This window comes from Citrus sinensis, chromosome 5 (assembly GCF_022201045.2).
Source record: "Citrus sinensis cultivar Valencia sweet orange chromosome 5, DVS_A1.0, whole genome shotgun sequence".
Lineage (NCBI taxonomy): Eukaryota > Viridiplantae > Streptophyta > Magnoliopsida > Sapindales > Rutaceae > Citrus > Citrus sinensis.
The window spans coordinates 9,813,602-9,837,817 of NC_068560.1; the positions used below are offsets into that span (position 1 = coordinate 9,813,602).

General features: G+C 32.6%; 1 protein-coding gene and 1 long non-coding RNA gene across 47 annotated transcripts in view; both read left to right on the forward strand.

Annotated features, from left to right (window-relative positions):
- The first annotated feature begins 1,403 nt into the window (after positions 1 to 1,403).
- LOC102609848 (disease resistance protein RGA2-like) overlaps positions 1,404 to 24,216 on the forward strand; it is a 144,081-nt gene continuing 121,268 nt past the window's right edge. For 15 of the 46 annotated variants that reach the window (XM_052441446.1, XM_052441419.1, XM_052441418.1 and 12 more), the window contains exons 1-7: positions 15,075 to 18,143; positions 18,936 to 18,997; positions 19,228 to 19,406; positions 19,510 to 19,536; positions 19,617 to 19,738; positions 19,851 to 19,938; positions 20,211 to 20,324. In XM_052441446.1, coding sequence (XP_052297406.1) covers positions 15,178 to 18,129 — 2,952 coding nt within the window. In that variant the 5' untranslated portion in view covers positions 15,075 to 15,177 and the 3' untranslated portion in view covers positions 18,130 to 18,143; positions 18,936 to 18,997; positions 19,228 to 19,406; ... (2 more) ...; positions 19,851 to 19,938; positions 20,211 to 20,324. Of the gene's footprint in view, positions 1,513 to 15,074; positions 18,144 to 18,935; positions 18,998 to 19,227; positions 19,407 to 19,505; positions 19,537 to 19,616; positions 19,739 to 19,850; positions 19,939 to 20,210; positions 20,325 to 20,525; positions 20,637 to 20,899; positions 21,327 to 21,431; positions 21,587 to 21,680; positions 22,014 to 22,156; positions 22,322 to 22,816; positions 23,447 to 24,216 lie in introns of those variants that run through there. The other 31 variants (XM_052441427.1, XM_052441440.1, XM_052441438.1 and 28 more) reach the window with 20 other exon arrangements.
- LOC107175075 (uncharacterized) lies at positions 3,527 to 5,532 on the forward strand. Its single transcript, XR_008054750.1, has 7 exons — positions 3,527 to 3,702; positions 3,831 to 3,917; positions 3,993 to 4,138; positions 4,303 to 4,371; positions 4,551 to 4,647; positions 4,933 to 5,022; positions 5,119 to 5,532. It is a non-coding gene; the product is annotated as an uncharacterized LOC107175075 (long non-coding RNA).

Sequence of the window (24,216 nt, forward strand, 5' to 3'; positions counted from 1 at the left end):
CATATTTTTCGAATTCATGCTCTCATTCAGAGGGTAAAGCCTTTTCCAGGCTGCTTTGTAGCCAAACTTTGACGCCTTTGATGCATGACTGTCATTCTTTTTCTTGGTTATTCAAACTTTCAGTTATATATTATGTGAAAGATTCTTTTTCTTATTAAAGTACATTGTTGGTTTTTTCTTTTTCCTTCATTTTGTCTTAATTAAAGCTAAAATTTTAATTTTTTTTAATTGGAAAATATTAATATTTCATTAAACAAATAACAACAATACAACTACTTGCAGTACATCACTAGTTCACATTACAAAGATTAAAATACAGAGATCTGTTTTAGTTACAGAGATCTATTACAGTAATCAATTGAATTAACCCCTAAAAGTTTATTAAAGAATAGGAAGAAACACATGTACACTAAAAGAAAAACTTCCATTCGTAATGCACATATAATTCAAGCTCCATTTGGGGTTCCATGGCTCTTTCGAAATTATCTCCACCGCCATATTTATGCTTTCCAGCTAGTACCAAAATAGATTTACCGTAAAAATTGATTCACACCCTCTAACTTTACAAACATGAGAAACATAGACTCTAGATCTAAAAGTTGAAGGGTTATGTACTGGCAAATAGAAATTAAACCAACATTATCACTATAACAGATACATTATTACCATCAAAGATCAAGATCTGAATGGATGCACAGCAGCCATCCTCAAGACCAAAAGAGGAAGAAATTGAAATAGAACAACCACCTTGGAGAAGGCCAGAACAAGACACCCATCCTCAAATCATATGGAAGAGGTGGGTGCAACCAAAAAAAAAAAAAAAGAGAGAATCCACTGGAGAAGGCAAGAAAGATTTCTGCCTCCAAAGATTTGGTGAGGAAGAGATGAGGAATTTGGAGAGGAAAAGTTTCGGAGAGATCTAGAGTTTGGCTTTAAAAATGTGTTTTAAAGAAAAAGTTGTTGAGAGGAAACGAGACCAATTAGATCATGCAAGAAGTTAATTTTTTTTAAATAAAAAAGGAGAAATGATGATCTTACAAAGTTTGAATATAAAGTTTAAAATCTAAAATTAATGACTTGACAATCGATGCATTATTAGCCTAATAGAGTAAGAAGTCCCTGCTAAAGAATTCAATATTCTACCCAGAATACTTCTTTCTATTGCAATTAAATGATGATTATTTGTTTATATCATGAAAGCTAAAATAACTTTGTGAGTAATTTGATCCTTTTGCAGTATGAAAATAAATTCAGAAATGGGCACCATTCTTCCTTTGTTTAAATCATGGTCTCCACGGAAGTAAAATTTTGGTTACTACACGTAACGAGTTAGTTGCACGTATGATGGGATCAACAAATATTATCTTCATTGAGCAATTGATTGAAGAGGATTGCTAGTCGGTTTTCAAGCGATTAGCATTTTTCGGTCACTCTTTCGAGGATTGTGAAAGATTAGAACCAATCGGCCGAAAAATTGCACGCAAGTGCAAAGGCCTGCCTCTTGCTGCAAAGGTAATAAGGAATCTCTCGCGTTCAAAAAGTGCAATAAACGACTGGCAAAGAATTTTAGATAGTGAAATGTGGAAGGCAGAAGAGATTGGGAAAGGTCTTTTGACTCCTTTATTGTTGAGTTATAATGATTTGTCGTCCAATTCTATGGTAAAACAATATTTTTCATTTTGTGCTGTCTTTCCGAAAGACTACAATATGTATAAAGAGGAGCTAATTTCACTATGGATGGCTCAAGGTTACCTTAATGCAGAAGAATATGAAGAGATGGAGATGACTGGGGAAGAGTGTTTCAACATTTTAGCAACACACTCTTTCTTTCAAGAGTTTGAGAAAAATGATGATGATGATATTATGAGTTGCAAGATGCATGACATAGTACATGATTTTGCTCAATTTGTAAGTAGCAAAGAATGTTTGTGGCTAGAAATTAATGGTACCAAAGAATCAGTCATAAACTCTTTTGGTGGGAAAGTCCGTCCCTTAGGGTTAAAGTTTAAAGGAGGCGCTTTATTTCCTATGTCCATTCATGGACTTAATAGATCGCGTACCCTCCTAATTGATTATGAAAGTCCTTCCAATTCGTCTCTTGATAGTAGCATCCTTCCTGAGTTATTTAGTAAATTGGCATGTTTAAGAGCATTAGTTATAAGGCAATCGTTCTTGCTTTGTCGTCCTGACCCAAATTTGATTAGAGAAATTCCAGAAGATGTCGGGAAATTGATGCTTTTAAAATATCTTAATTTGTCTGAATTACACATAGAGAGACTGCCTGAGACTTTGTGTGAATTATATAATTTACAAAAGCTAGATATTAGGGGGTGCCGAAATCTAAGAGAATTGCCTGCAGGGATTGGGAAGTTAAAGAACATGAGGAGTTTGCTAAATGGTCTTACTTGTTCGTTGAAGTACATGCCAATAGGAATTTCCAAATTAACCAATCTTCGAACATTAGACAAGTTTGCTGTGGGTGGAGGTGTTGATGGTGGCAGTACGTGGAGGCTTGAATGTCTGAAAAATCTTCAACTCCTTCGAGAATGTGGAATAGAAGGGCTGAGTAATTTGTCACATGTAGATGAGGCTGAGAGATTAGAACTCAAAAATATGGAAAACCTCCTTCGTTTGTATCTTTTGTTTGAAGTTGTAGATTGGGAAGATAAAGAAGAGGATGAAGATGAAGGTGGGGAAGATGAAGGTGAGGATGGGGGATATGAAGAAGAAGAAGGAGGTGAAGTTGTAAATGGGGAAGATGAAGAAAGGAGGAGGAAGAATGAGAAAGATGAACAACTTCTTGAAGCCTTACAGCCGCCTTTGAATGTAGAGGAATTATGGATTTTATTATATGGAGGCAACATTTTTCCCAAATGGTTGACTTCGCTAACCAATATAAGGAATTTATTTCTTCACAGGTGTCTTAACTGTGAGCATTTGCCTCCTCTGGGAAAATTGCCTCTGGAAAAACTCGCCCTGCAAAATTTGAATAGTGTAAAAAGAGTGGGTAATGAGGTTTTGGGAATAGAGGAAAGTAGTGATGATGACCCGTCTTCATCTTCATCATCATCATCAGTTATTGCCTTCCCCAAATTGAAATCACTCAAAATTTGGGACATGGAAGAATTGGAAGAGTGGGATTACAGGGTTACGAGGAAGGAAAACATCTCCATCATGCCACGTCTTTCTTCCTTGGAAATTGATTGTTGCCCCAAATTAAAGGTGTTGCCAGATGACCTTCTTCAAACGTCGACACTGCAGGAATTGAGTATTGGGGGATGTCCTATTCTAGAAGACTGGCATAAGATATCTCACATTCCCCACATCGAGTTTTAAATTCTCGAACGGTTGCAATTACTATAACCCGCCGGTAATTTCTCCTCCTCCTCTGTTTTGCTTCATTGTTACTTGTAATGAAATTAATAATAATAATGATAATAATTAAATTTTGAATTAAATTTCTATATTTTGCCAATGTCTCATAGGAATGTGCAATATTTTCTAATATTTTGATTTTTGTATTGAATATAACTATTTACTTCAGTGTACGATAATTTGTTACGTGAAACTTCTTGAGAGACTGAATTTCTGGGGTACTTTGTAGTAATGTTGAAAACTAAGTGATGGCTGGGTCTGCTCTGTTTCAGTTGAGGATGGATTGCTGCCTGGAAGACATGCTGATTATTATTGCATGATATTAAGGTGCTGAGATCATCATTTCTATCTTGTTTCTTTCTTTGATCGGTTTATCCTCTATAAGCATATGGAATTATGCTAGTATTATCACTTCTTCACCCAATTTTCACTGTTGGTTGTAATAACCATTTCAGGTTCTCAAAAGCTACAAAGCAAAGCATCTTTGGGCTGATCATATATTTCAATTGACGAAGGAATTCGATGTTGGCACTATTATGCAGGTAACCAGAGTTGATAATTTGTACAAATTTGCATTGTCAGAATACCCTTCATATTCACCGTGTTTCTTTGTGTAGGTATGTAGAGTATCATCTTCAAGGGTTGTAAGAGCCTTTGCAGTAAATTTAGCTGCTCGTGCAATTGCTCATTCATCGAAGTACAATTTTGGATTTTCTGCTCGTGCAATTGCTCATTCATCGAAGTACAATTTTGGATTTTCAAGGTTTGTATGCTCAGTTGTAATTAAAATGCTTAGTCACTTATTCCTAATCTTTCTGATTTTCAAGTTATTTTAGGTCCATGAACAGTTTTCACACATGTTTCAATGCTTCTTGTAAATGACAATTTCATATCTTGCATCTCTAATGTGCATCACGTTTGAAACAGCTTTCGCGATAAAGTCTTCGATGCTTGTACAATGGCTGTGAAGAGGCACATTAAATTCGGTACATTTTGGTACGGCCTCCTAATGCTGGTATAATGTTGTGTATATTTAGTTTGCAATTAAAACTTAGGTATACAAATCTTAATCTGCAATAGATCGTAGTGTACAAAGTTTCTATTAATGATATGGTGACTGAAAGTTTAATTATCTTAAAATTTTTCTATGACTCTCTTTTACTTTCTTTGTACAGAGTACCTGTTTTGGCTGATGTGTCTAATTCATAGAAATTCATTTCCATCGGTTTCCATTGGTTTGAGCACAAACAGAAACAGAGGTCTGAGGAAAAGGTTTACTTCTTGCGGTATTATGCCTTTGTTTCTTTATTCACCATATTTGTTCGAATTCATGCCCTCATTAAGAATTTAAAGCCTTTTGCAGGCAGCTTTGTAGCCAAATTTTGATGCCATAAATGCATGATTGTCATTTAGATTTTCCGAATATTTGTTATTTGGAGAAATATTGTTAAAAGAGCATTTGATTAGCTACTTACCCTATGAATTTAGTTGCCAATAATACATTGAAATTGAGTAGGGTAATGGTTGAGGAAAGTTATTGTCTTAATTAAATTACAGGTGATAAGATGTTGCTTGAAATCAGCATGTTGTATTGCGATGATTTTGCCCACATGAGACGCTGTGATTCTTGACATTGGGATAACTCAGGTCAATTTTTAGCATAAACAGATATCATCTTCTTTACTGCTATGCCTTTAAAGAATAAACTTTAGTAAAGTTGTTTTTGTTTGTGCAATTTATCAGGTTAAGGATGCTAAGCAGCTTATTAAGGCAAATGTTAGAATGAAGATTGTTCACTCTACCTGGCATGTATGATGGCGAGGAAGATTAATTGTTCATAAGCCAGTTTGATGAGTGTTAGATTTTTGGCTTTATATATTATTGGAGCTCTCCATTTTGAGAGATATCTCATCAAATTTGAGTAGAGCTCTCCCAATAATTATAAGCTCTCATTTGTTTGTAAAATCATCTTCTTGTATTGATTGTGTTTCCTTGTGTTATCAGGTAGAGTATCATCTTCATGGGTTTCAAGAAGTCTTTGCAGTAAAGTTTCAACCACATTCATTTGAGTAATTCAGTTTCAGATTTTCAAGGCGTGCATGTTTAAGTAGTCTCGATTAAGATATTTTAGTCACTCATTCTGAATCTTTTCTAATTTTCAAGTTCCTTAGGGCCATGAATAGTTTTTCAAGTCTGCATGTGGCTGCAAATGATTGATGGTCATAAAATTATCTTGAGCCTTGAGGCATTGCGTTTGAGCGCACACAGAAACAGAGCTAAAAGAAAAGAACTTGACACTAGAAGATGCTCTAAATGTAGCAAAAGTATATTTCTACTTCTTGTGGTTATTTTACTTTTGTCTCTTCGGTCATCATATTTGATTAATTGTTCGAATTCACACTCTCACTTATTATTTAAAACCATTTTTATGTGGCTTGCAAGCTAATTAAGTTAAAGCAGAAACAATACTGTAGACGAAGATGAGCAAATTGAAGGTGATAAGTGCATATATAGTGGCCAAGTCGCTTATTATACTTCATCTCTCATACTAACATGATTCTGAATTTGAATTTCCATGAATAATTGTTAGGCTGGTGCACTTATTCTTGAAAGGGCGTTAAGCTACCTTATGAAATTGGAAAGTTATTATTGCTTGAATGCAAGCACCGTCTTCTGTTGCGAAGGCTTTCCCCACATGATGAGATGCTGTGATTGTTACCGGACCCTTAATTATTTAACTCAGGTTTTTATCATCAACCACATCATCTTATTCACCATTTTGGATATATATAAAGATTAAAATTTCTAACAGTTGTTTCGGATTCTTGTGTAATCAGATAAATGGGGCAAATGTCAGAACAAAGATTGTTCAGTGCTGCTGGTATGGCAAGGATGATGGTGAGGAAGATTGTTCACAAGCCAAGTAGAGCCCCCCATTTTGAGAAATATCATCCTCAAATTTGAATTGTTGAGCCTATGAAGTGATGCTAAAGCCTTAATATTAAGTCTTTCTGAAAGTTTCATTTGAATGAATTTTCGGAGATTGAATGTTCTTAGAGTGAGTAAGAAATTAAGCACATATCTGCAATTTGTTAACTACTTAACTCTGCGTCGGCAAAGTTAAGTAGTTACAAAATTCTTTTTTTTTTTTTTTTCCTTTTTCTTTCTCCGATAAAATTGCCACAAATGGAAGCGATTGGCTTGATTTTTGCTTCTGTAAAAAGTGGTGGGAGCAATGTCTTGTGTACCCGCAAGTTATAAATCGTCATAGTTTAAATGACGAATCCCGAGTTGCCATCCAAACTAAAGAAATTGCAAATTAAGTAGTTCATTACAAATGATATATTTTGAGTTGCTAATTATTAAGTATTTCATTCAAAAATGTTCTCGTTCCCACAATTCCTAATGTTTAAAGTGCATCATTGCTCTACTTCCGTCATAACAGCATAAGAGAATTTAACATAATATTGAGAAAATGATTATTTTAACCTAAATGTAAATGATTATTCTAACCTTAACATAAAATAACTAATGTGCCCTAATTTAATGACAAACAAAAAAAAATAGATGACTGCAATATAGATATTAAATAATAAATAAAATAAAAAATCAGAATTAAAACTAAAATAATTAAAAGAGAGCCCAAGAGAAAACGCACTTTAATCTGGTACCTGTACCCGTGGAGAAGAGAAAATTTATGATTCGTTTGATTTTTTCAATAAATTATAGGACCACAGCGAAAAACAAATGTGTCGGTTTGCCTTCTTTGCCTCCTGATGCTGATAATCATTCACTCGTTGATTTTAGTAAAGAAATCGACGATCCCAATCGAAGAGAGAAAAATGACTAGCACAGCAGGTTGTCCGTTACTAGTTATGTCTTGTCATTGTAGAAAGTTTCAAGCAGATGGGATTATATAATTCTTCTCTAAATACGACGTCGTTTTGTCCGATAAGAGTCCAATGACAAGTTTATCATTCTGACATGAGTAAAATTCTAACGGCGTAAAAATGATACATTTTGTAAACATCGGGTGGAATTGTTATAAAAAAAAAGTGGTCGTGTATTTTTTATAAAGTCTAAAACATCAAGTGATTAGAGAATATTTGTGCTTAAGTATTTCATTCAAAAAAATTTCCACTCCTAGACTATTTGAGTTGTTACCAAAACTTGAGAAGTTTTTTTTTTTTTTTTTTTTCATGATGAATCTCGATATTTAGGATGAATATTTTAATATTTAAGCTTAATGGTCAATAATCGGCCCACTATTGGTAGTACCACTATTGGTAGTAGAATTTTTATTCCAACACTATACAATTTTCGTGTGAGGTAGTCTTGGACTTATCTCAACCTCAAAAGTCAAAAGCTAGTTCAATAAGTGAGATTTTTTTCTCACACTTATGAAATCACCACGAGCTCCTCCCACAACCAATGTGGGATAATCCCAACAATCTCCCCTCACTCATCGGGTCTTGGGTTGGAAGCATAAGCATCCATTCTCCCTATTAGATTGTTGGTTGAGTTGTTGGTGAACCTGAGCTTTGATACTAATGTTAGATGGTTTTGGGCTTCTCTCGACTTCAAAAGCTAGCTCAAAGAGAGAGATATTCCCTCACATTTATGAAGTCATTATCAGCCTCTTCCATTATCGATGTCGGCTAACCCGTCATTTCTCTCTCTATATAATACATAAGTTGGATAATAAATTTATATCTCAATCTAGGTATAAACATTAATTTTATTTCTTTTTATCAATCATTATCTTATTGGGTCTATCGACTCACCGTACAAAATGTTGTAAAACTTCCCCGCCGAAGAGACTTTGGTAGCTTTGAGTTTGTAAATCAAGTTCCTATCCGTCGTCCCTCCTAATCCATTCTTCGGCGAAGTACGCCTGACATTCTTGTACCTTACAACGTCATATTTGGCACAAAATTCATGAAACTTAAACCAAACACGAAACTATTATTAGTTCTCAACATTTTATATCATTCGACGTTTTGTGTCAGAATAAATATTTTATCTTTGAACTTCTCAAGCACTTATTCATGGCTTATTTCTCAACTCACTATGGATTAATGATGCTGATGAAATTGTGGATTAACCAGACAATATTGTAATTATTACACATACACACAAGCACACGTACATACGTACAAAAGCATATAGGAGTTGACCTTGCTCAGGATTTAAAAAAAAATGAATAAAATTTTCCAATAATTAATTAAGATAAAAAAGATCATTAAAACCCGAGTACCCCTCGCAATTGTGTCACTTGAATTTTCAGTATTTATGCACATATAATATTTTGAATGAATCTATAATGATGTTAATTTTGTAATGAGCTTAATCTTAAATTAAAATTTTCTTTTGAAAAAAAAATGAAGAAATCTTAAAATATTATAAAATATAGATCAGTTGCAAAACTATTCCTAGAAATGCATCTTAGTTTTATTCTTGGAAAATGTTTCCTTTCGCACTTGCGAGGAATTAGAAATTGAACAATAATTTTTAGACTTTTCATTGTCTTTGTGGTTATATGGTTGTCTTTAATATAAATATATGATCCCGGAGGCCAAATGTCTAATTCACATGCATTTACCTAATATATATTTTTTCTTTTTTCTTTGTTTTTGGGATAGGGCAATTACCTAATACCTTGAAGAAAGAGAGATAAAATATAATTCATGCCAATTTGTTCCAACAAAGCTTTCATATCAAGCGTTGGCATAAATTATAATGCCAATTTGTTCAAGACAATATCTTTAGTTGGCATGTAATTTTCATTAGCCGGCGTCTACTCTTAATTTATGTCAAATTAAGTAATCGCTCGGCCCCAATAATGTTGCCTTTGATCTCTCAGCCCCAGTAAAAGAATTGGCTAAAAGAGAATGTTGGTCACTGTTTAAGCAAGTATGCTTTTGCGGTCCTTTGAGGATCTTCAAAATTTAGAACCAATCAAAAATAAAAAATTTCATACCAGTGTAAAGGCTTGCCTCTTAATGCAAAGGTAATACGAAGTCTCTTGCTGACATATACATCCTTTCTTTATAATCTTTTACTTTTGCTCTTAAGCTAAAGCATTAAAAGGCCCCATATCCACTCTTTATATATATATATATATATATATATAGGGAGAATGAGAATTTTCCCCCATACTGTAATCAATATATATCATTTACATCCTACTTTTTTATAATAACAAATAACCCCTGGATAGCATAATTTAACAATATTATTTTTGGTTTATTTTAAATTTTGTTCATTTGATTTCATAGTAGTAGTTTTCATTTTTTTAGTTTAAAATTTGTAAAAATGAACTAAAATGAGATAATTTTGAAAAAGAATCAAAACAAAAAAAAGCCCAAAATTAGCCCTGTTCCGAACATTATCTGAATCCATCATAATTGACCCAAATTCAAATTTAACTCAAACCCAACATCGGCCTAATATAATTATAACCTGATCCGATCTAGACTCAACTCCAAAGTTTTGATTTGATCTAATCCAATTCGAATATTCCAAGCCAATCAACCTAAAACCCAATCAAGTTGATCCAAACCCAAATTTGCGCACTCCTAGAGGGGACCATCACCCTATAAGCTTTGAAATTTTTTTGAGGTTTTTAAATGAAATATTCAAAATTAGGTATAAAATGACTAATTTGCCCTTGAATACTTGATACATAAACTTGATACATATAATGAAACTTTAATTGTATATTTTGTGAAATAAAATCAATTAAACCTGATTGTTTGATTTTTATTTGTTAATTATTTTTCATAGCCTTTTTTAAAAGTTTGTAAGTTTGGGCCTACCTCTTTGATTTTTATTTTGTTCATTTTGTTTTCTCTTGCAACAATAGTTTCAATTATCAGTCACAAAATTCTCAAATTTTGGAATACCCTACATACTAGCTATAAATAGAAAAAACTGAATAAAATTAATCCCCAACTAACACTTGAAATTTGAACTTGGGCCTCATGAAGATTTACCCTGAGCTCCGCCCCTGATATGGAATAAAATATTAGTTTTGCTAGTGAAATTGCCAATTATGTTTTTTTTTTGTATTTTCCGCTTAGGGAAGAAGAAATTTCCTACAACTATTGTGGTGAATATCTTGTGAATTTATGACAGTTTAATCTTTAGTTTGCCACTTGCTTAAAATGAAAAAGGGAAAAGGGTATTTATATCTCTAAGGTTTGGAGAAATAGTCACCAATACTACAAGTTTTCTAAAAAGGACATCAAGACTCCTTTTTGACCATAATACCCTATACCTTTAGTATCCTGAAAAATTTAACTTGCAAATGAATAAATACAAATATTATATAAATAATGTAATCTACGTTGTAGATTAATAATATTAAAATATTTAAAAAAAATTTAAATATGTAAATTAATATATTTATTTAATAATATATTTGTATTTATTGTAGAGATTTTAAATAAATATTTACATTAAATACATTTTACAATTAAAAAAGTCTCACATACTAATAATGTTAAAATTATTATTTTACATAATAATTTAAATTTTAATACATTTATTTTAATATTATGTTTACATTTATCATAAAATTTACTTTAACATAATAAAATATATTAATAGATTGTAAAATATTAAAATATTTTTAAATATTGAAATTATTTTAAAATGTATAAATTATTACATTTATTTTAATATTATATTTCTCTTTACTATAAAAAATTAAAGTTAACTTTTGGGATAATAAAGGTAAAGGGTATTGTAGTAAGAAAGAAGTTTTAGTATCTTTTCTTGAAAACTTAAGAGCGTTGGTAACCATTTCTCCAAACTTTGGGGATATAAATGTCTTTTTCCTAACAAAAAATGACATTTTTAATAGGAAATATAATAAGCTTTGTTCTATAGAAAAATCCATCAGATATATTATGCCCCCGGTTGCTATGTTAAAAATAAGTAATTCTTCTTTTTGTATATTAAAATAGTAAAAGGGTGGATAATATTTAAATTTTTTTTTTACCTTTTATCTTTTTTGACATTCGAATTTTAAACTCGAGAAATAGACTTCCTGAGAGGTTAACTAAATTCTTAGTAATTTGATATAATTTCATAACCGTTCTCCAAAAGCAATTTTATAAATCATTGTGGAAAAGCTTTATTCCTTAGTTATCTTTCGCATATTTTCTTTGTAGTATGATATTTATTAAAATCATTATGGGACTGATTTTATTCTCTTTTTTTTCTCAACAAAATATCCGACTGCAGATGTAATAAATTACTAATTACAATTATTTGAGTCCCACTCTAAATTAGATTTTGAAATAAAGTTACATTCTCAAATGACCAAATGAATTAACGAGTCTGACAAAAAGATGTTGTCGGCCAAGTTGAAAAATATAATAAATAAATTGTCAGGAGATGATTTTTTCTGAAATTTCACTTTCAAGGTCCAGAACACATTCAAATTTCCGTTGAAATTCATAATGGATTCATATGATCGGGCGAAATTACACTATACAATTTCATCAATACCTATTAAACGATAAAAAATTTATTGATTATTTATAATTAAAAAAAATCTATCTACTAAGACTATTCTAGATCAACAATTAATATATTAAATATAACTTCAGAAGGTTCATCGGTGTATTGATCTAAGCCTTTTGCAGTAGTTTATAAATATTTTGTTGCTTATAATGTAAGAAATTTTACAGGAGTTGATGCTGAGTAGTCTGAATAAGAAAATTAATTATATTGTAAGTTATTGGGTATTCATAATAAAATAAACAAATAAAAAATGAATAAAAATTTAAATACTTAATTAATTTTTATCAAATTCTTATCAAATATTTAAAATATATATAAAATCAATTAATTGATGATGTTGTTAATTTTCATGATATTTTTAATATTATATTAGTGATTATTAAATTTAATACAATCAATAATGCTATAAATTATTAAATGGTTAATTTTATTGACAAATTATCAAATATGCAAATAATGAAAAATTAATCTCAAGAGTTGGTAGAAGTAAAGTTCCAATTTAATCAGATGATAGATAATAAATAAAAATAATTTTTAAGTAAATTATAAATTAAAAAATAATTAATATTAAGTATAAATAAACAATAATGATAGAAATTAAAGTCTCATAAGAGTATCTCCAAAAGACTCTTCAAATAAGATTCTACTTCTTATTTGAAGAGCCATATCAATATTTAACACTCCAAAAGACACGTTAATTTAGATTCTTCAAATAAGATTTGTTTCTCACTCTTCAATATTGCCGAGTGAGTTTCTCCCTCTTCTATTAATATTTTATTATTATTTATTGAAAAGATAAGACTGCAATAATTATTATTTATGTTTCTTTTAAAAAATATAATAACAATACAATTTGATAGTGGGAAAATTTGATTAAAATAATATTAATTTATTCTTATTTGGTGAGTCTTTTGGACGGGATTATATTTTTTTATACACTTATTTGCCACATCAGTAAGCAAATTGAAATTTAAAGAGTAAAATTTAAAGATCCTTTTGGAGATGCTCTAAATAGATAACTTTTTTTCTTTAATTTTATCCCAACTAAAATCATGTGTAAATTAGAATGATTAATCCCATAATTGTAGGATGAAACTTAAATTTAGTCCCCGAGTCCAATTCAATTAAGTTTAACAAACATGAGATAAATATTTAATCACAAAATTAGTCCAATTTCGTACTTAATCCTATTATATGAACATGGATTGATAAAATAATTTAGGTAATATGCTTCTATGACTTACAATTTAAATAAATTTGAGAATTTATATAAGGGATGGAAAATTCATAATAATCATAACATGTGCTATCTTTTCTTCCTTTTCTTAATTAAATAAAAGAAAAATATTCATCACAGAACCACCGCTGTTTAAAATGACCCGATGATCGATGAAGTCGCATTCGCCTATCTAATATTGCGCAATTAGATAAATTCTCAAATTTAAAATGAATTTAATCTGCAATTAGATCAATAACTACACAATAAAGATTAAAAAATTTCAAATTATACTTGAGTTAAAATTTAATTCTTTTTTATTGTTTAAAGTAATTTATTTATAATTATTTTAACCCAATTAGATTTATTTTTTTTAATGCTTGTTCTATGACAGAATTGGTCCTCAAAGTTTAATTAAGCTTGAGATGGATACTCTCAGCAATTTATTACCTATTTTATTAGAATCTAAGAGGAAAAGAGAGTTGCGATTTGTATGTGTAGAAAGAAAATGTCAAAACGAAATGTTAATGTCACTTGTAGAGAGAGAGTTGGGACTGATGACCATATACATTTTTCCGCCCCTAATAAGAGCTTGCTTGACGATAGTGAAGAACTAATGAGACTGAGGATCTGCAATTTAGTCATGAAAAATTAGTGACTAAATACAACTAAATTTCAGTTTTCTCTTTCTAATTTCTTTGGGATCCAGAAAAAAACATTTCCCCCTCAATTTTCTGTTTGCAAGGGGTTAACTGTAAGCACAGTCTGATTTTATTTTCAGGGAATAATATCGGTGAACCACCGTCGGGAAAAATTTGAAGTCTAAACAGGTCATTCACAGATAAGGCCAAAGAGTAAAACAGGTCGTTCATCGTGCGTTTGGATTCCTTTCATCTTGTTAATTATTGAAGACAAGATGAAAACGCAACTAATGGGGGCCGTGTATGGTGTATAAAATAGCATTAATTGTTGTCTGTGTTTGTTGTTTAATGCTATTTTATACACCATACATGGCCCCAATTCCAATTAGGGGAATTCAATATTTTAATTTTTTGCAAGATGACTTTCATCTATCTCATTGGCAGGCCGGCCAAGACAGTAATCATCCATTTCATCTTATGAATTATTGAAGACAAGTAGCTGTTCGACGCCTGCACTTTTCAAATCTGAAGAGCAATTAGACAATATTTCTATTTCAAATTGCGCAATCAGATAAAAAAAGGGTCGGCTGCATGATTTTTCCAACTTTTGTTTTATTTTTTCTCTTTTCCACGGGCATGGGCCCCGACCACCACAAAATAATTTGAGAATGTTATATTTAACAATTCTCTTTTTGTCGTGACATAATGGACTAAAACGGAATCACAACTTTTTCAAATGACCAAATGGCTTCGCCCTACCTGATAATAAAAGGCCATATAGATGAGAAATTGGATCCATACGTTGAAGCTAAATTGAAACATATAATAAATAAATTGTCAGGAGATGATTTTTATCAAAAATTTCACTCGCACGGTCCCGACCAAATACAAATTTTTGATGATATTCATAATGAATTTATACAATTAGGCGAAATTACTCTATATAGTTTCATCGATATATATTATACCATTAAAAATATACTACTATTTATAATAAAAAAAAATTTATAACTATTCTAAATCGACTGTATTATATGTGAACTCACAAGATTCATAGATAGATTGCACAAAGCTTTTTGTTGCAGTTTACAAATATTTTGTTACTAATTATCTTAAGAGCAGCAAGTAACTAAATACAAATGTAAGAAATTTTACAAGTGCTGATGCTGTGTACTCTGCAGAAAGCTAGCCCCAGACGGTGACTCCTGTGGGGACTCCTTCAATTTGCAGCACAAAAGAACGTTCACATTGACATTGACTTGAGGGTAAAAATTAAATAACTCCTATGATATAAGAAGAATCCAAACATGCTTGAATGAACATTCTCTCAGAATACATAAAACCTACTTTTCTCAGAGCATTTTAGCAGCAAGAAAAGCAATTGCATCATTTACCATTTGATCTAATATCAGAATGGCTCATGCGCTCGTTTCCTCTCTCTTGGACCAGCTGAATTCCATTGCTCAAGATCAGGTGAAAGAAAAGTGGAGGCTTGTGACGGGTGTCGAACAAGAAGTGGGAAAGCTTACCACCAATCTTCAAGCCATTCAAGCTGTGCTGGAAGATGCAGAGCAGAGGCAAATGAAGCAGGACAAAGCTGTTACTTTTTGGCTAGATCAGCTCAGAGACGCATCCTACGACATGGAAGATGTGTTGGAAGAGTGGATCACTGAAACACGGAAATTGCAGCTTGATGAGCGAGGCGATGATGATGATGATGATAACGACAGTGCTTTTGTTACTTTTTTGACGAAGGTATGTTCCTTCTTTCCTGTTGCCTCAAACTGCTTTGGTGGTTTCAAACAACTCAGCCTTCGTCATGATATTGCTGTCAAGATTAGAGAAATCAGTGAAAAGCTAGATGTTATTGCCAGACAAAAAGATAGTTTCAAATTTGTTGAGAATGTGAGTAACAATGTTAGGAAACCAGAGCGAGTGCGAACCACCTCCTTGATTGATGAGGGAGAGGTTTTTGGTAGAGTTGATGAGAAAAGTGAGCTCTTAAGCAAGTTGTTGGGTGAAAGTAGTGAACAACACCCTCATATCATCTCACTGGTTGGGTTCGGGGGTATAGGTAAAACCACTCTTGCACAACTAGCCTATAATAATGATGAGGTGAAAAGAAATTTTGAAAAAGTTATATGGGTGTGTGTATCAGACACTTTTGAGGAGGTTAGGGTGGCCAAAGCAATCATTGAAGGTCTAGGCGAGTCAAAAGAAGCTTCTGATTTAAGCGAATTCCAATCTCTTATGAGCCATATCTATAGATCAATTGGAGGAAAAAAAATTTTTCTTGTCTTAGATGATGTATGGGATGGGGATTCCAATAAATGGGATCCATTCTTCTTTTGTCTAAAGAATGGTCTCCACGGAAGTAAAATTTTGGTTACCACACGTAATGAGTCAATTGCACGTATGATGGGAACAACAGAGTCAGATACTATCTCCATTGAACAACTGGCTGAAGAGGAATGCTGGTTGTTTTTCAAGCAGTTAGCATTTTTTGGTCGCTGTTTCGAGGATTGTGAAAAATTAGAACCAATCGGGCGAAAAATTGCATGCAAGTGCAAAGGCCTGCCTCTTGCTGCAAAGGTAATAGGGAATCTCTTGCGCTCTAAAATTACAGTAAAAGAGTGGCAAAGAATTTTAGATAGTGAAATGTGGAAAGTAGAAGAGATTGGGCAAGGTCTTTTGGCTCCTTTGTTGTTGAGTTATAACGATTTGCCCTCCAATTCGATGGTAAAACGGTGTTTCTCATATTGTGCTGTCTTTTCAAAAGACTACAGTATGAACAAAGAAGAATTGATTAGTTTGTGGATGGCTCAAGGTTACTTTAACGTAGAAGAAGACGAAGAAATGGAGATGATTGGAGAAGAGTATTTCAACATCTTGGCAACACGCTCTTTCTTTCAAGAGATTGAAAAAGATGAGGATGATGATGATTTTATGAGCTGTAAGATGCATGACATAGTACATGATTTTGCCCAATTTGTATGTAGAAAAGAATGTTTGTGGCTAGAAATTGATGGTAACAAAGAATCAGTCATAAATTCTTTTGATGACAAAGTCCGTCACCTAGGATTAAATTTTGAAGGAGGCGCTCCACTTCCTATGTCCATTCATGGACTTAATAGATTGCGGACCCTCCTAATTGATGATGGAAGTTTTCTCTATCCATCTCTTCATAGTAGCATCCTTCCGGGGTTATTTAGTAAATTGGCGTGTTTAAGGGCATTAGTTATAAGGCAATCGTCCTCATTTTCTGATCCTAGCCCATATTTGATTACAGAAATTCCAGAAAATGTTGGAAAATTGATACATTTAAAATATCTTAATTTGTCTAAATTATGTATAGAGAGACTGCCTGAGACTTTGTGTGAATTATATAATTTACAAAAGCTAGATATTAGGGGTTGCGTATATCTTAGAGAATTGCCTGCGGGGATTGGGAAGTTAATGAACATGAGGAGTTTACTGAATGGTGAAACTGATTCGTTGAAGTACCTACCAATAGGGATTTCTAGATTGACCAGCCTTCGAACATTAGAAAAGTTTGTTGTGGGTGGAGGTGTTGATGGTGGCGGCACGTGTAGGCTTGAATCTCTGAAAAATCTTCAACTCCGTGGTAAATGTTGTATAGAAGGGCTGAGTAATGTGTCGCATGTAGATGAGGCTGAGAGGTTACAACTTTACAATAAGAAAAACCTCCTTCGTTTGTATCTTGAGTTTGGTGGAGCCGTAGATGGGGAAGGCGAAGCAGGGAGGAGGAAGAACAATGAGAAAGATAAACAACTTCTTGAAGCCTTACAACCGCCTTTGAATGTAGAGGAGTTAAGGATTATATTCTACGGAGGCAACATTTTTCCCAAATGGTTGACTTCACTAACCAACCTAAGGGATTTAATACTTTTCTTCTGCGTTAACTGTGAGCATTTGCCTCCTTTAGGAAAATTGCCTCTGGAAGAACTCGGACTATTGAACTTGAAAAGTGTAAAAAGAGTGGGAAATGAGTTTTTGGGAATAGAAGAAAGCACTGAGGATGATCCATCTTCATCTTCATCGTCATCATCAGTTATTGCCTTCCCCAAATTGAAATATCTCGAAATTTGGGGAATGGAAGAATTGGAAAAGTGGAATTACAGGATTACAAGAAAGGGAAACATCTCCATCATGCCACGTCTTTCTGCCTTGTCGATTTGTGATTGCCCCAAATTAAAGGTGCTGCCGGATTACATTCTTCAAACAACGACACTGCAGGAATTGAGGATTGAGGACTGCCCTATTCTAGAAGAACGTTACAGAGAGGGGAAAGGAGAAGACTGGCATAAGATTTCTCACATTCCCCACATCAAGTGGTCGCCGTAAGATATCACTCGCCGGTAATTCCTCCTCCTCTGATTTACTTCGTTATTGCTTGTAATGAAATTAATGAAAATAATTATATTTTGAATTAAAATTCTATATTATTATTATTTCTCTCCTCGAATGGTTGAAATTTCACTCGCCCGGTAAATTCTCGAATGGTTGCAATTACTATCACCCGCCGGTAATTTCTCTCCTCTGTTTTACTTCAACCATTAATTTAATGGGTCACTCTATGATGTTGTTATAAAAATTATAGAATCAATCATGGTATAAATATGTACTGTTAGATTTAATCAATGGTTCATGAAGTTAAAAGTTAATTAGGATAATATTTTAAATTCAATTATTTAAAATTTAAACTTCCTAGTTATTAAATCTATTAAACTTGTTTTATCAAAGCTAAATAATTAAAAAAAAAGTATAGTCTGTTGAAATTTCTATATTTTCTTTTAAAAAACATGTAGTCTTTTGTAAAATTTCATACAACATCATAGAAAACCTAACGTATTTTATTTTTTAATGCACGAAAATTTGTTATGTGTAACTTCCTGAGAGACAAAATCTCTGTGATGCATTTGCAGTAATGTTGAAAACTAAATTATCAATTTTATCTTGTATAATGATAATCGTGTTTTTTTATATATAATTTATGTGACATTAATTCTTTAAAGTAATTGTGTAATTGTTTTTAGTAGTACTTTGTTTTATTTCATACGAGTTTAATAATGTTCGCCAGGGATTCGAGGAAATGTCAGAACTACACTAAGAATTCACAGGTCCAAGCTAATTTAGTTTTAATGATGCAGGTAGGAGAGCAAGACTAAGAAAATGAAAAGTTTAGCCAAAAGATTACTAAAATGTTCTGCTGGTAATTCACTTGCCTTGTTTAATAGAATTTCATTTCCATCTTCTTTTATTGATATCTTGTTGTGAATAAACAAGAACATAGAAGTAAATAATTGAAACGCAGAGAAGTAAAGATATATCAAAATTCGCTATTATGATGATGTTAAAGCAAGCTCAAGCATTGCATTTTTATTTTATTTAATTTATAGAATTTTCATTTCCACCTGCATTGCATTTTTACTTCATTTTTAGGTTGACGTTGAAGACTCTTATGGAGAACATTGGAGTAACCAAGGATTATTACTGTGGTTATTGTGCAACGTTTGGTTGCTGGACTTTGAAGAAGGAAGTGATGGCCGGGTGTGCTCTGTTTCAATTGAGGATGGATAGCTGCCTGAAAGACATGATGATTATTATTGCATGATGTTTAGGTGCTAAGATCATCATTTCTATCTTGCTTCATTCTTGGAATCATTTATCCTATATAAACATATTGAATTGTGCTAATATTATCACTTGTGTCAATGGAGGCAGGAATTTGGTGCTGAAACTATTATGCAGGTAACCACACTTGATAATTTACACAAATTTGCGTTGTCAGAATATCCTTTAATATTCATTGTGTTTCTTTGTGTTATCAGGTTATCATGGTATATAGAGTATCATTTTCAAGGATTTGTAAGAGCTTTCGCAGTAAAGTTAGTCATCACCACCTTGTGCAATTGCACATACATTCATAGTACTTCAATATTAGATTTTCAAGGTTTGTATGTTTAGTTGAGATTAAAATGTTTAGTCACTCATTCTTAATCTTTTCTGATTTTCAAGTTCTTTAGGGCCATAAACAGTTTTTCCAACTCATTCTTATTTTTTAGGTTGATTTCGAGTACTCTGTGGAGAACATTGGTGAGACAAAGGATTAGACTGGCGATGGAACTGCTGCCTCTGCTGTTATTGTGCAAGGTTTGATCACTGGACCTTGAACAAGAAAGCCTTACATGCATTCTGTAATTCAAGCGTTCTCTAAAACGAACGAGCAGTAGAAGGAATAGTATGACCGGATCTGCTCTATTTTAATTGAAAATCTCTGTGATGTTGACGAGCTTAAAGTAGTTGATGCTTTTTGAAAATTGTTATTACGAATGAATTCATTCCTGAAGACGAGTAGCTAATGATTGTTAAGGCTTATTTTCTTAAAGTTCCTTTCTTAACAAATGTTTCAATGCTGGCTGTAGTAACATTTTCATATCTTGCATCTCTCGGGTGCATCATGTTCGCGGGTTTGAAAAAGCATTTTTGGTAAAGTTTCAAAGGTTGTACAACGGCTGTGAAAAGGCATATTCAATTCGGTACGTTTTGGTGTGGTCTCCTAATGCTAATATCATATTTTGTATAGCAATTAAAATTTAGGTATACAATCTTAATATGCAATAAATCATTGTGTACAAAGTTTTCTATTAATTATATGGTGACTGAAATTTTAATTATAATTTTAATTATCATATCAATCTTAAATTTTTTTGTAACTCTTTTTTACTTTGCTTGTACAGAGTACCTGTTTTGGCTGATATGTCTAGTTCGTAGAAATTCATTTCCACTGGTTTCCATTTGCTTTAGCACAAACAGAAACAGAGCTCTGGGGAAAAGTTTGACTTCTTGTGGTATTATGCCGTTGTTTCTTCATTCATCATATTATTCGAATTCATGCTCTCATTCAGAGGGTGAAGCCTTTTCTAGGCTGCTTTGTAGCCAAATTTTTACGCCATTGATGCATGACTGTCATTTAGATTTTCCAAATAACTGCTAGATTAGAGAAGAATAAGAAGATATTGTTAAAAGGGTATTTAATTAGCGCCCTCTGAATTTAGTTGCCAATAATGCATTGAAATAGTCGGGGAAAGTTATTTTCTTAATTAAATTACAGGTGATAAGATGCTGCTTCAATTTTGCAAGCATCTCGTATTGCGAAGATTTTGCCCACATGAGATCCCGCTATTCTTGACATCAGGGTAACGCAGGTCAAATTTTAGTATCAATATATATCTTCTTCTTTACTGTTCTGCCTCTAAATATTAAACTTTAGGCAAGTTGTTTTTGTTTGTGTAAGTTATCAGGTTCAGGATACTAAGCAGCTTAATTGTTCGCCACACCTAGTATGAATGATGGCCAGGAACATTAATTGTTCACAAGCCAATTTGATTAGTGTTAGATTTTTTGCCTTCCTTCGAAAGATATCATCATCAAATTTGAGTTGAGAATATTTGAAGAGAATTTTGTTTTGAGAGTTTCACTGTAGTGAATTTTGGGTTTGCGTTTGAGCACACACAAAGGATGCACTAAATATAACAAAAGTATATTTCTACTTCTTGTGGTTATTTTAATTTTGTTTCTCGTGTCATCATATTTGATTAATTCGTTCGAATTCACACTCACACATTTCCATGAATAATTGTTAGGCTGGTGGAGATATTTTTAAAAGGGCATTAACCTACCTTATGGAATTGGAAAGTTATTATTTCTTGAAAGCAGGCAGCATCTTCGTTGCGTAGGCTTTCCCCACTTGATAAGATGCTGACATTGTTACCGGCCCCTTAATTATTTATTAACTCAGGTATTTATTATCAAGTACATCATCTTATTCAACATTTTGGCTATATATAAAGATTATAATTTCTAACAGTTGTTTCGGATTCTTGTGTACTCAGGTTAATAGGGCAAATGTCAGAATGAAGACTGTTCAGTTTAACCCGTATAGCAAGGATGATAGCGGTGAGGAAGATTGTTGGCAAGCCAAATAGAGCCCTCCATTTTGAGAAATATCATCCGCATATTTGAATTGTTGAGCATGTGAAGTGAACCTTCTTATGGAAATACCTTCCTGTTTGACTTGCAAAATACATTACAAAAGCTCCCAAACAGTATATTTGAACAGAGTTACCCATTTTGAGAATTTTGACTCCCAAACAAGACTGCAGAGTTGTGTATGGTGGGATTAGCTGCAGGAGCAGTGCAAGATTCTTTGTCAAACTATCTGGCTGGTAAAAAGACTGTTGCCAAACTTCCTTTTCATTCCTTTGTTCACTTACTCGTTATAAATAAAGTAAAATTAGAATATTGTTCCGTTTACTGTCTAAGCCGGTCTAACATTTGTTTAATTTGGGCAATTTTTAATGCCTGACAGGTTATCTGTGACAAACCCATCTGTGAGTACTAATGTGCTTGGTTATGGTGCTTTCATTGGACTACATGCAAACATGAGATATCAGCTATTGTGTGGATTTGATAGAGACGTCGCCAACCATTTTGAAGTTATTGGAGTAGCAATGTTGTTAAGCACGGCTTTGAGGTCTCTCCCACCCTCTTTTACGTATTTGTCAATGATCGACATCTCTATATATACATTGATACACCAAATTACTCTTGTTTTAATGTTTTGTTTGTTGAACTTTGACTGGGTTATTTGTTTATTTGTCTCATATGATGTTAATGCGGTTCCTATAAAAGTGGATATAGATCTATCACCTCAAAGTCTGATTTCAACTTTCCTTCACTTAATCAACTAGCATCCTTTCCAAGTCCAGATACTTACCAATAGTGAGACTTTGCTACGGAAGTACAATTTCTCTTGTTTTACAGTTAAATATGTAAGAATAGTTTCAAATTTACAGAATTCTGATATAGTTCTCTAAGGAAATGCAGGTGGTGAATATGGTTCCAACTTTTAATAGGCTTTAATAGGCCCATTTGTTCAGCCACAGTGATTGCGGTCTAAATTCTTCTTTACTGTCTGTATGTGTTGGAGTTTGTCTATTGTCCAACTTCTCCAATGGATTCCATGCAGGGTTTTGGATGTCTAATTAGGAGAAAGATCGACAGATGACCTTTTGAAGAAGGCTTACACAACAGGCCATCTCAGGATGTCATGGCTCAGCACAAAAGTGCCCAGGTGGTTACTGAGCAAGATAGAGAGAGAAGTTTTTTCTTCTTCAGGCTACCTTCCGCAGCTGTGGCATACATGAACTAAGTAGCTACGCGATCAACAGAAAGTTAGTGACGTGACTTGGGGATCGAGGGATTGATACCAAAGAATGCCATTTTTCTGAGCTTGGGCTCCTTGGCTTCAAACAAAACAGTGTTGACTCTATTGAAGGGGAAATAGGGGCAACTAAAGCTCGAAGAAAGAGGATAGTCCGGAGGAAGGTGACTGCATAAATTTCTTGGAGTTAATGTAGTCAATTGCCCAATTTTGCTGCCTGTCGAAGAGACACAGCATGGAAGTCCTCATCAAACTCTGAGACACCTAAGAACTAGTAGGAGGTGGTGGTATTCCCCATATTTCCTGACAAGTATAGTTAATTTTGTTTTAGCTATGAATTGTTTCCTAGATAATAATAATTGCCATGTTCCTTTGGAGTCTTATTTACTCTCCGTAACTCAGTTCAATTTTGCAAATTCTATTTCAGATTTCTTATATAGTGTGTCTTTGTTACTTTTGTGATGCATTTTTTATCGCAGGTTTCCATTTGAAGTAGCCGATATTCTTTACAGACTAATTATCTAATGATTATTTTATACAAAAAAAATCATAACTTTAATCAATTGATCATACTCAACTTAGGTCTTGTTTGATATTACTAGCTGTTGTTAAAATAAAAAAAAAGCTGAAATTTGACAATGTGTAATAAATGTAAGACTTTTAAATAATAATTTTTAATAAAATTAATAAAGATATTATAAGTTTTTTTATTATAATAAAATATGAGATCAAATCAAATTAATTTTTAAGTTACAATAGCAAATATTTACCAAAACTGTTTAATTATGTAGCTTAAAAAGTATAGTTCTCCAACCTCAACATTATATAGGGATTTTCCAGACTCTACCAGACTTTAGTTGTACTCACTCGATCATGCAAATCCATACTCAATGTGCTTGGCCATACAAGATGTTACTCAACTTTAACAAGTCTTACTCAAACTTTGCATGTTTGGCATGCCGGATGGAATATGATAGTATATGATGTGGTAGAATATTATAGGAATAGTAATAACAAGATTACATGTAGTACTAGGTTACATTTTACGTGATGTGGTATATGAATGGATTATATTACAAATTTTTTTTGTTATAATAATTAAAAATTTGAATTATTTTATTATTGAAAAAATGTAATATGTTAAATAACAATTATTTTTATTAAGTAATTTCTTTGTAATGAATTATACTTTTAAAATATAATCG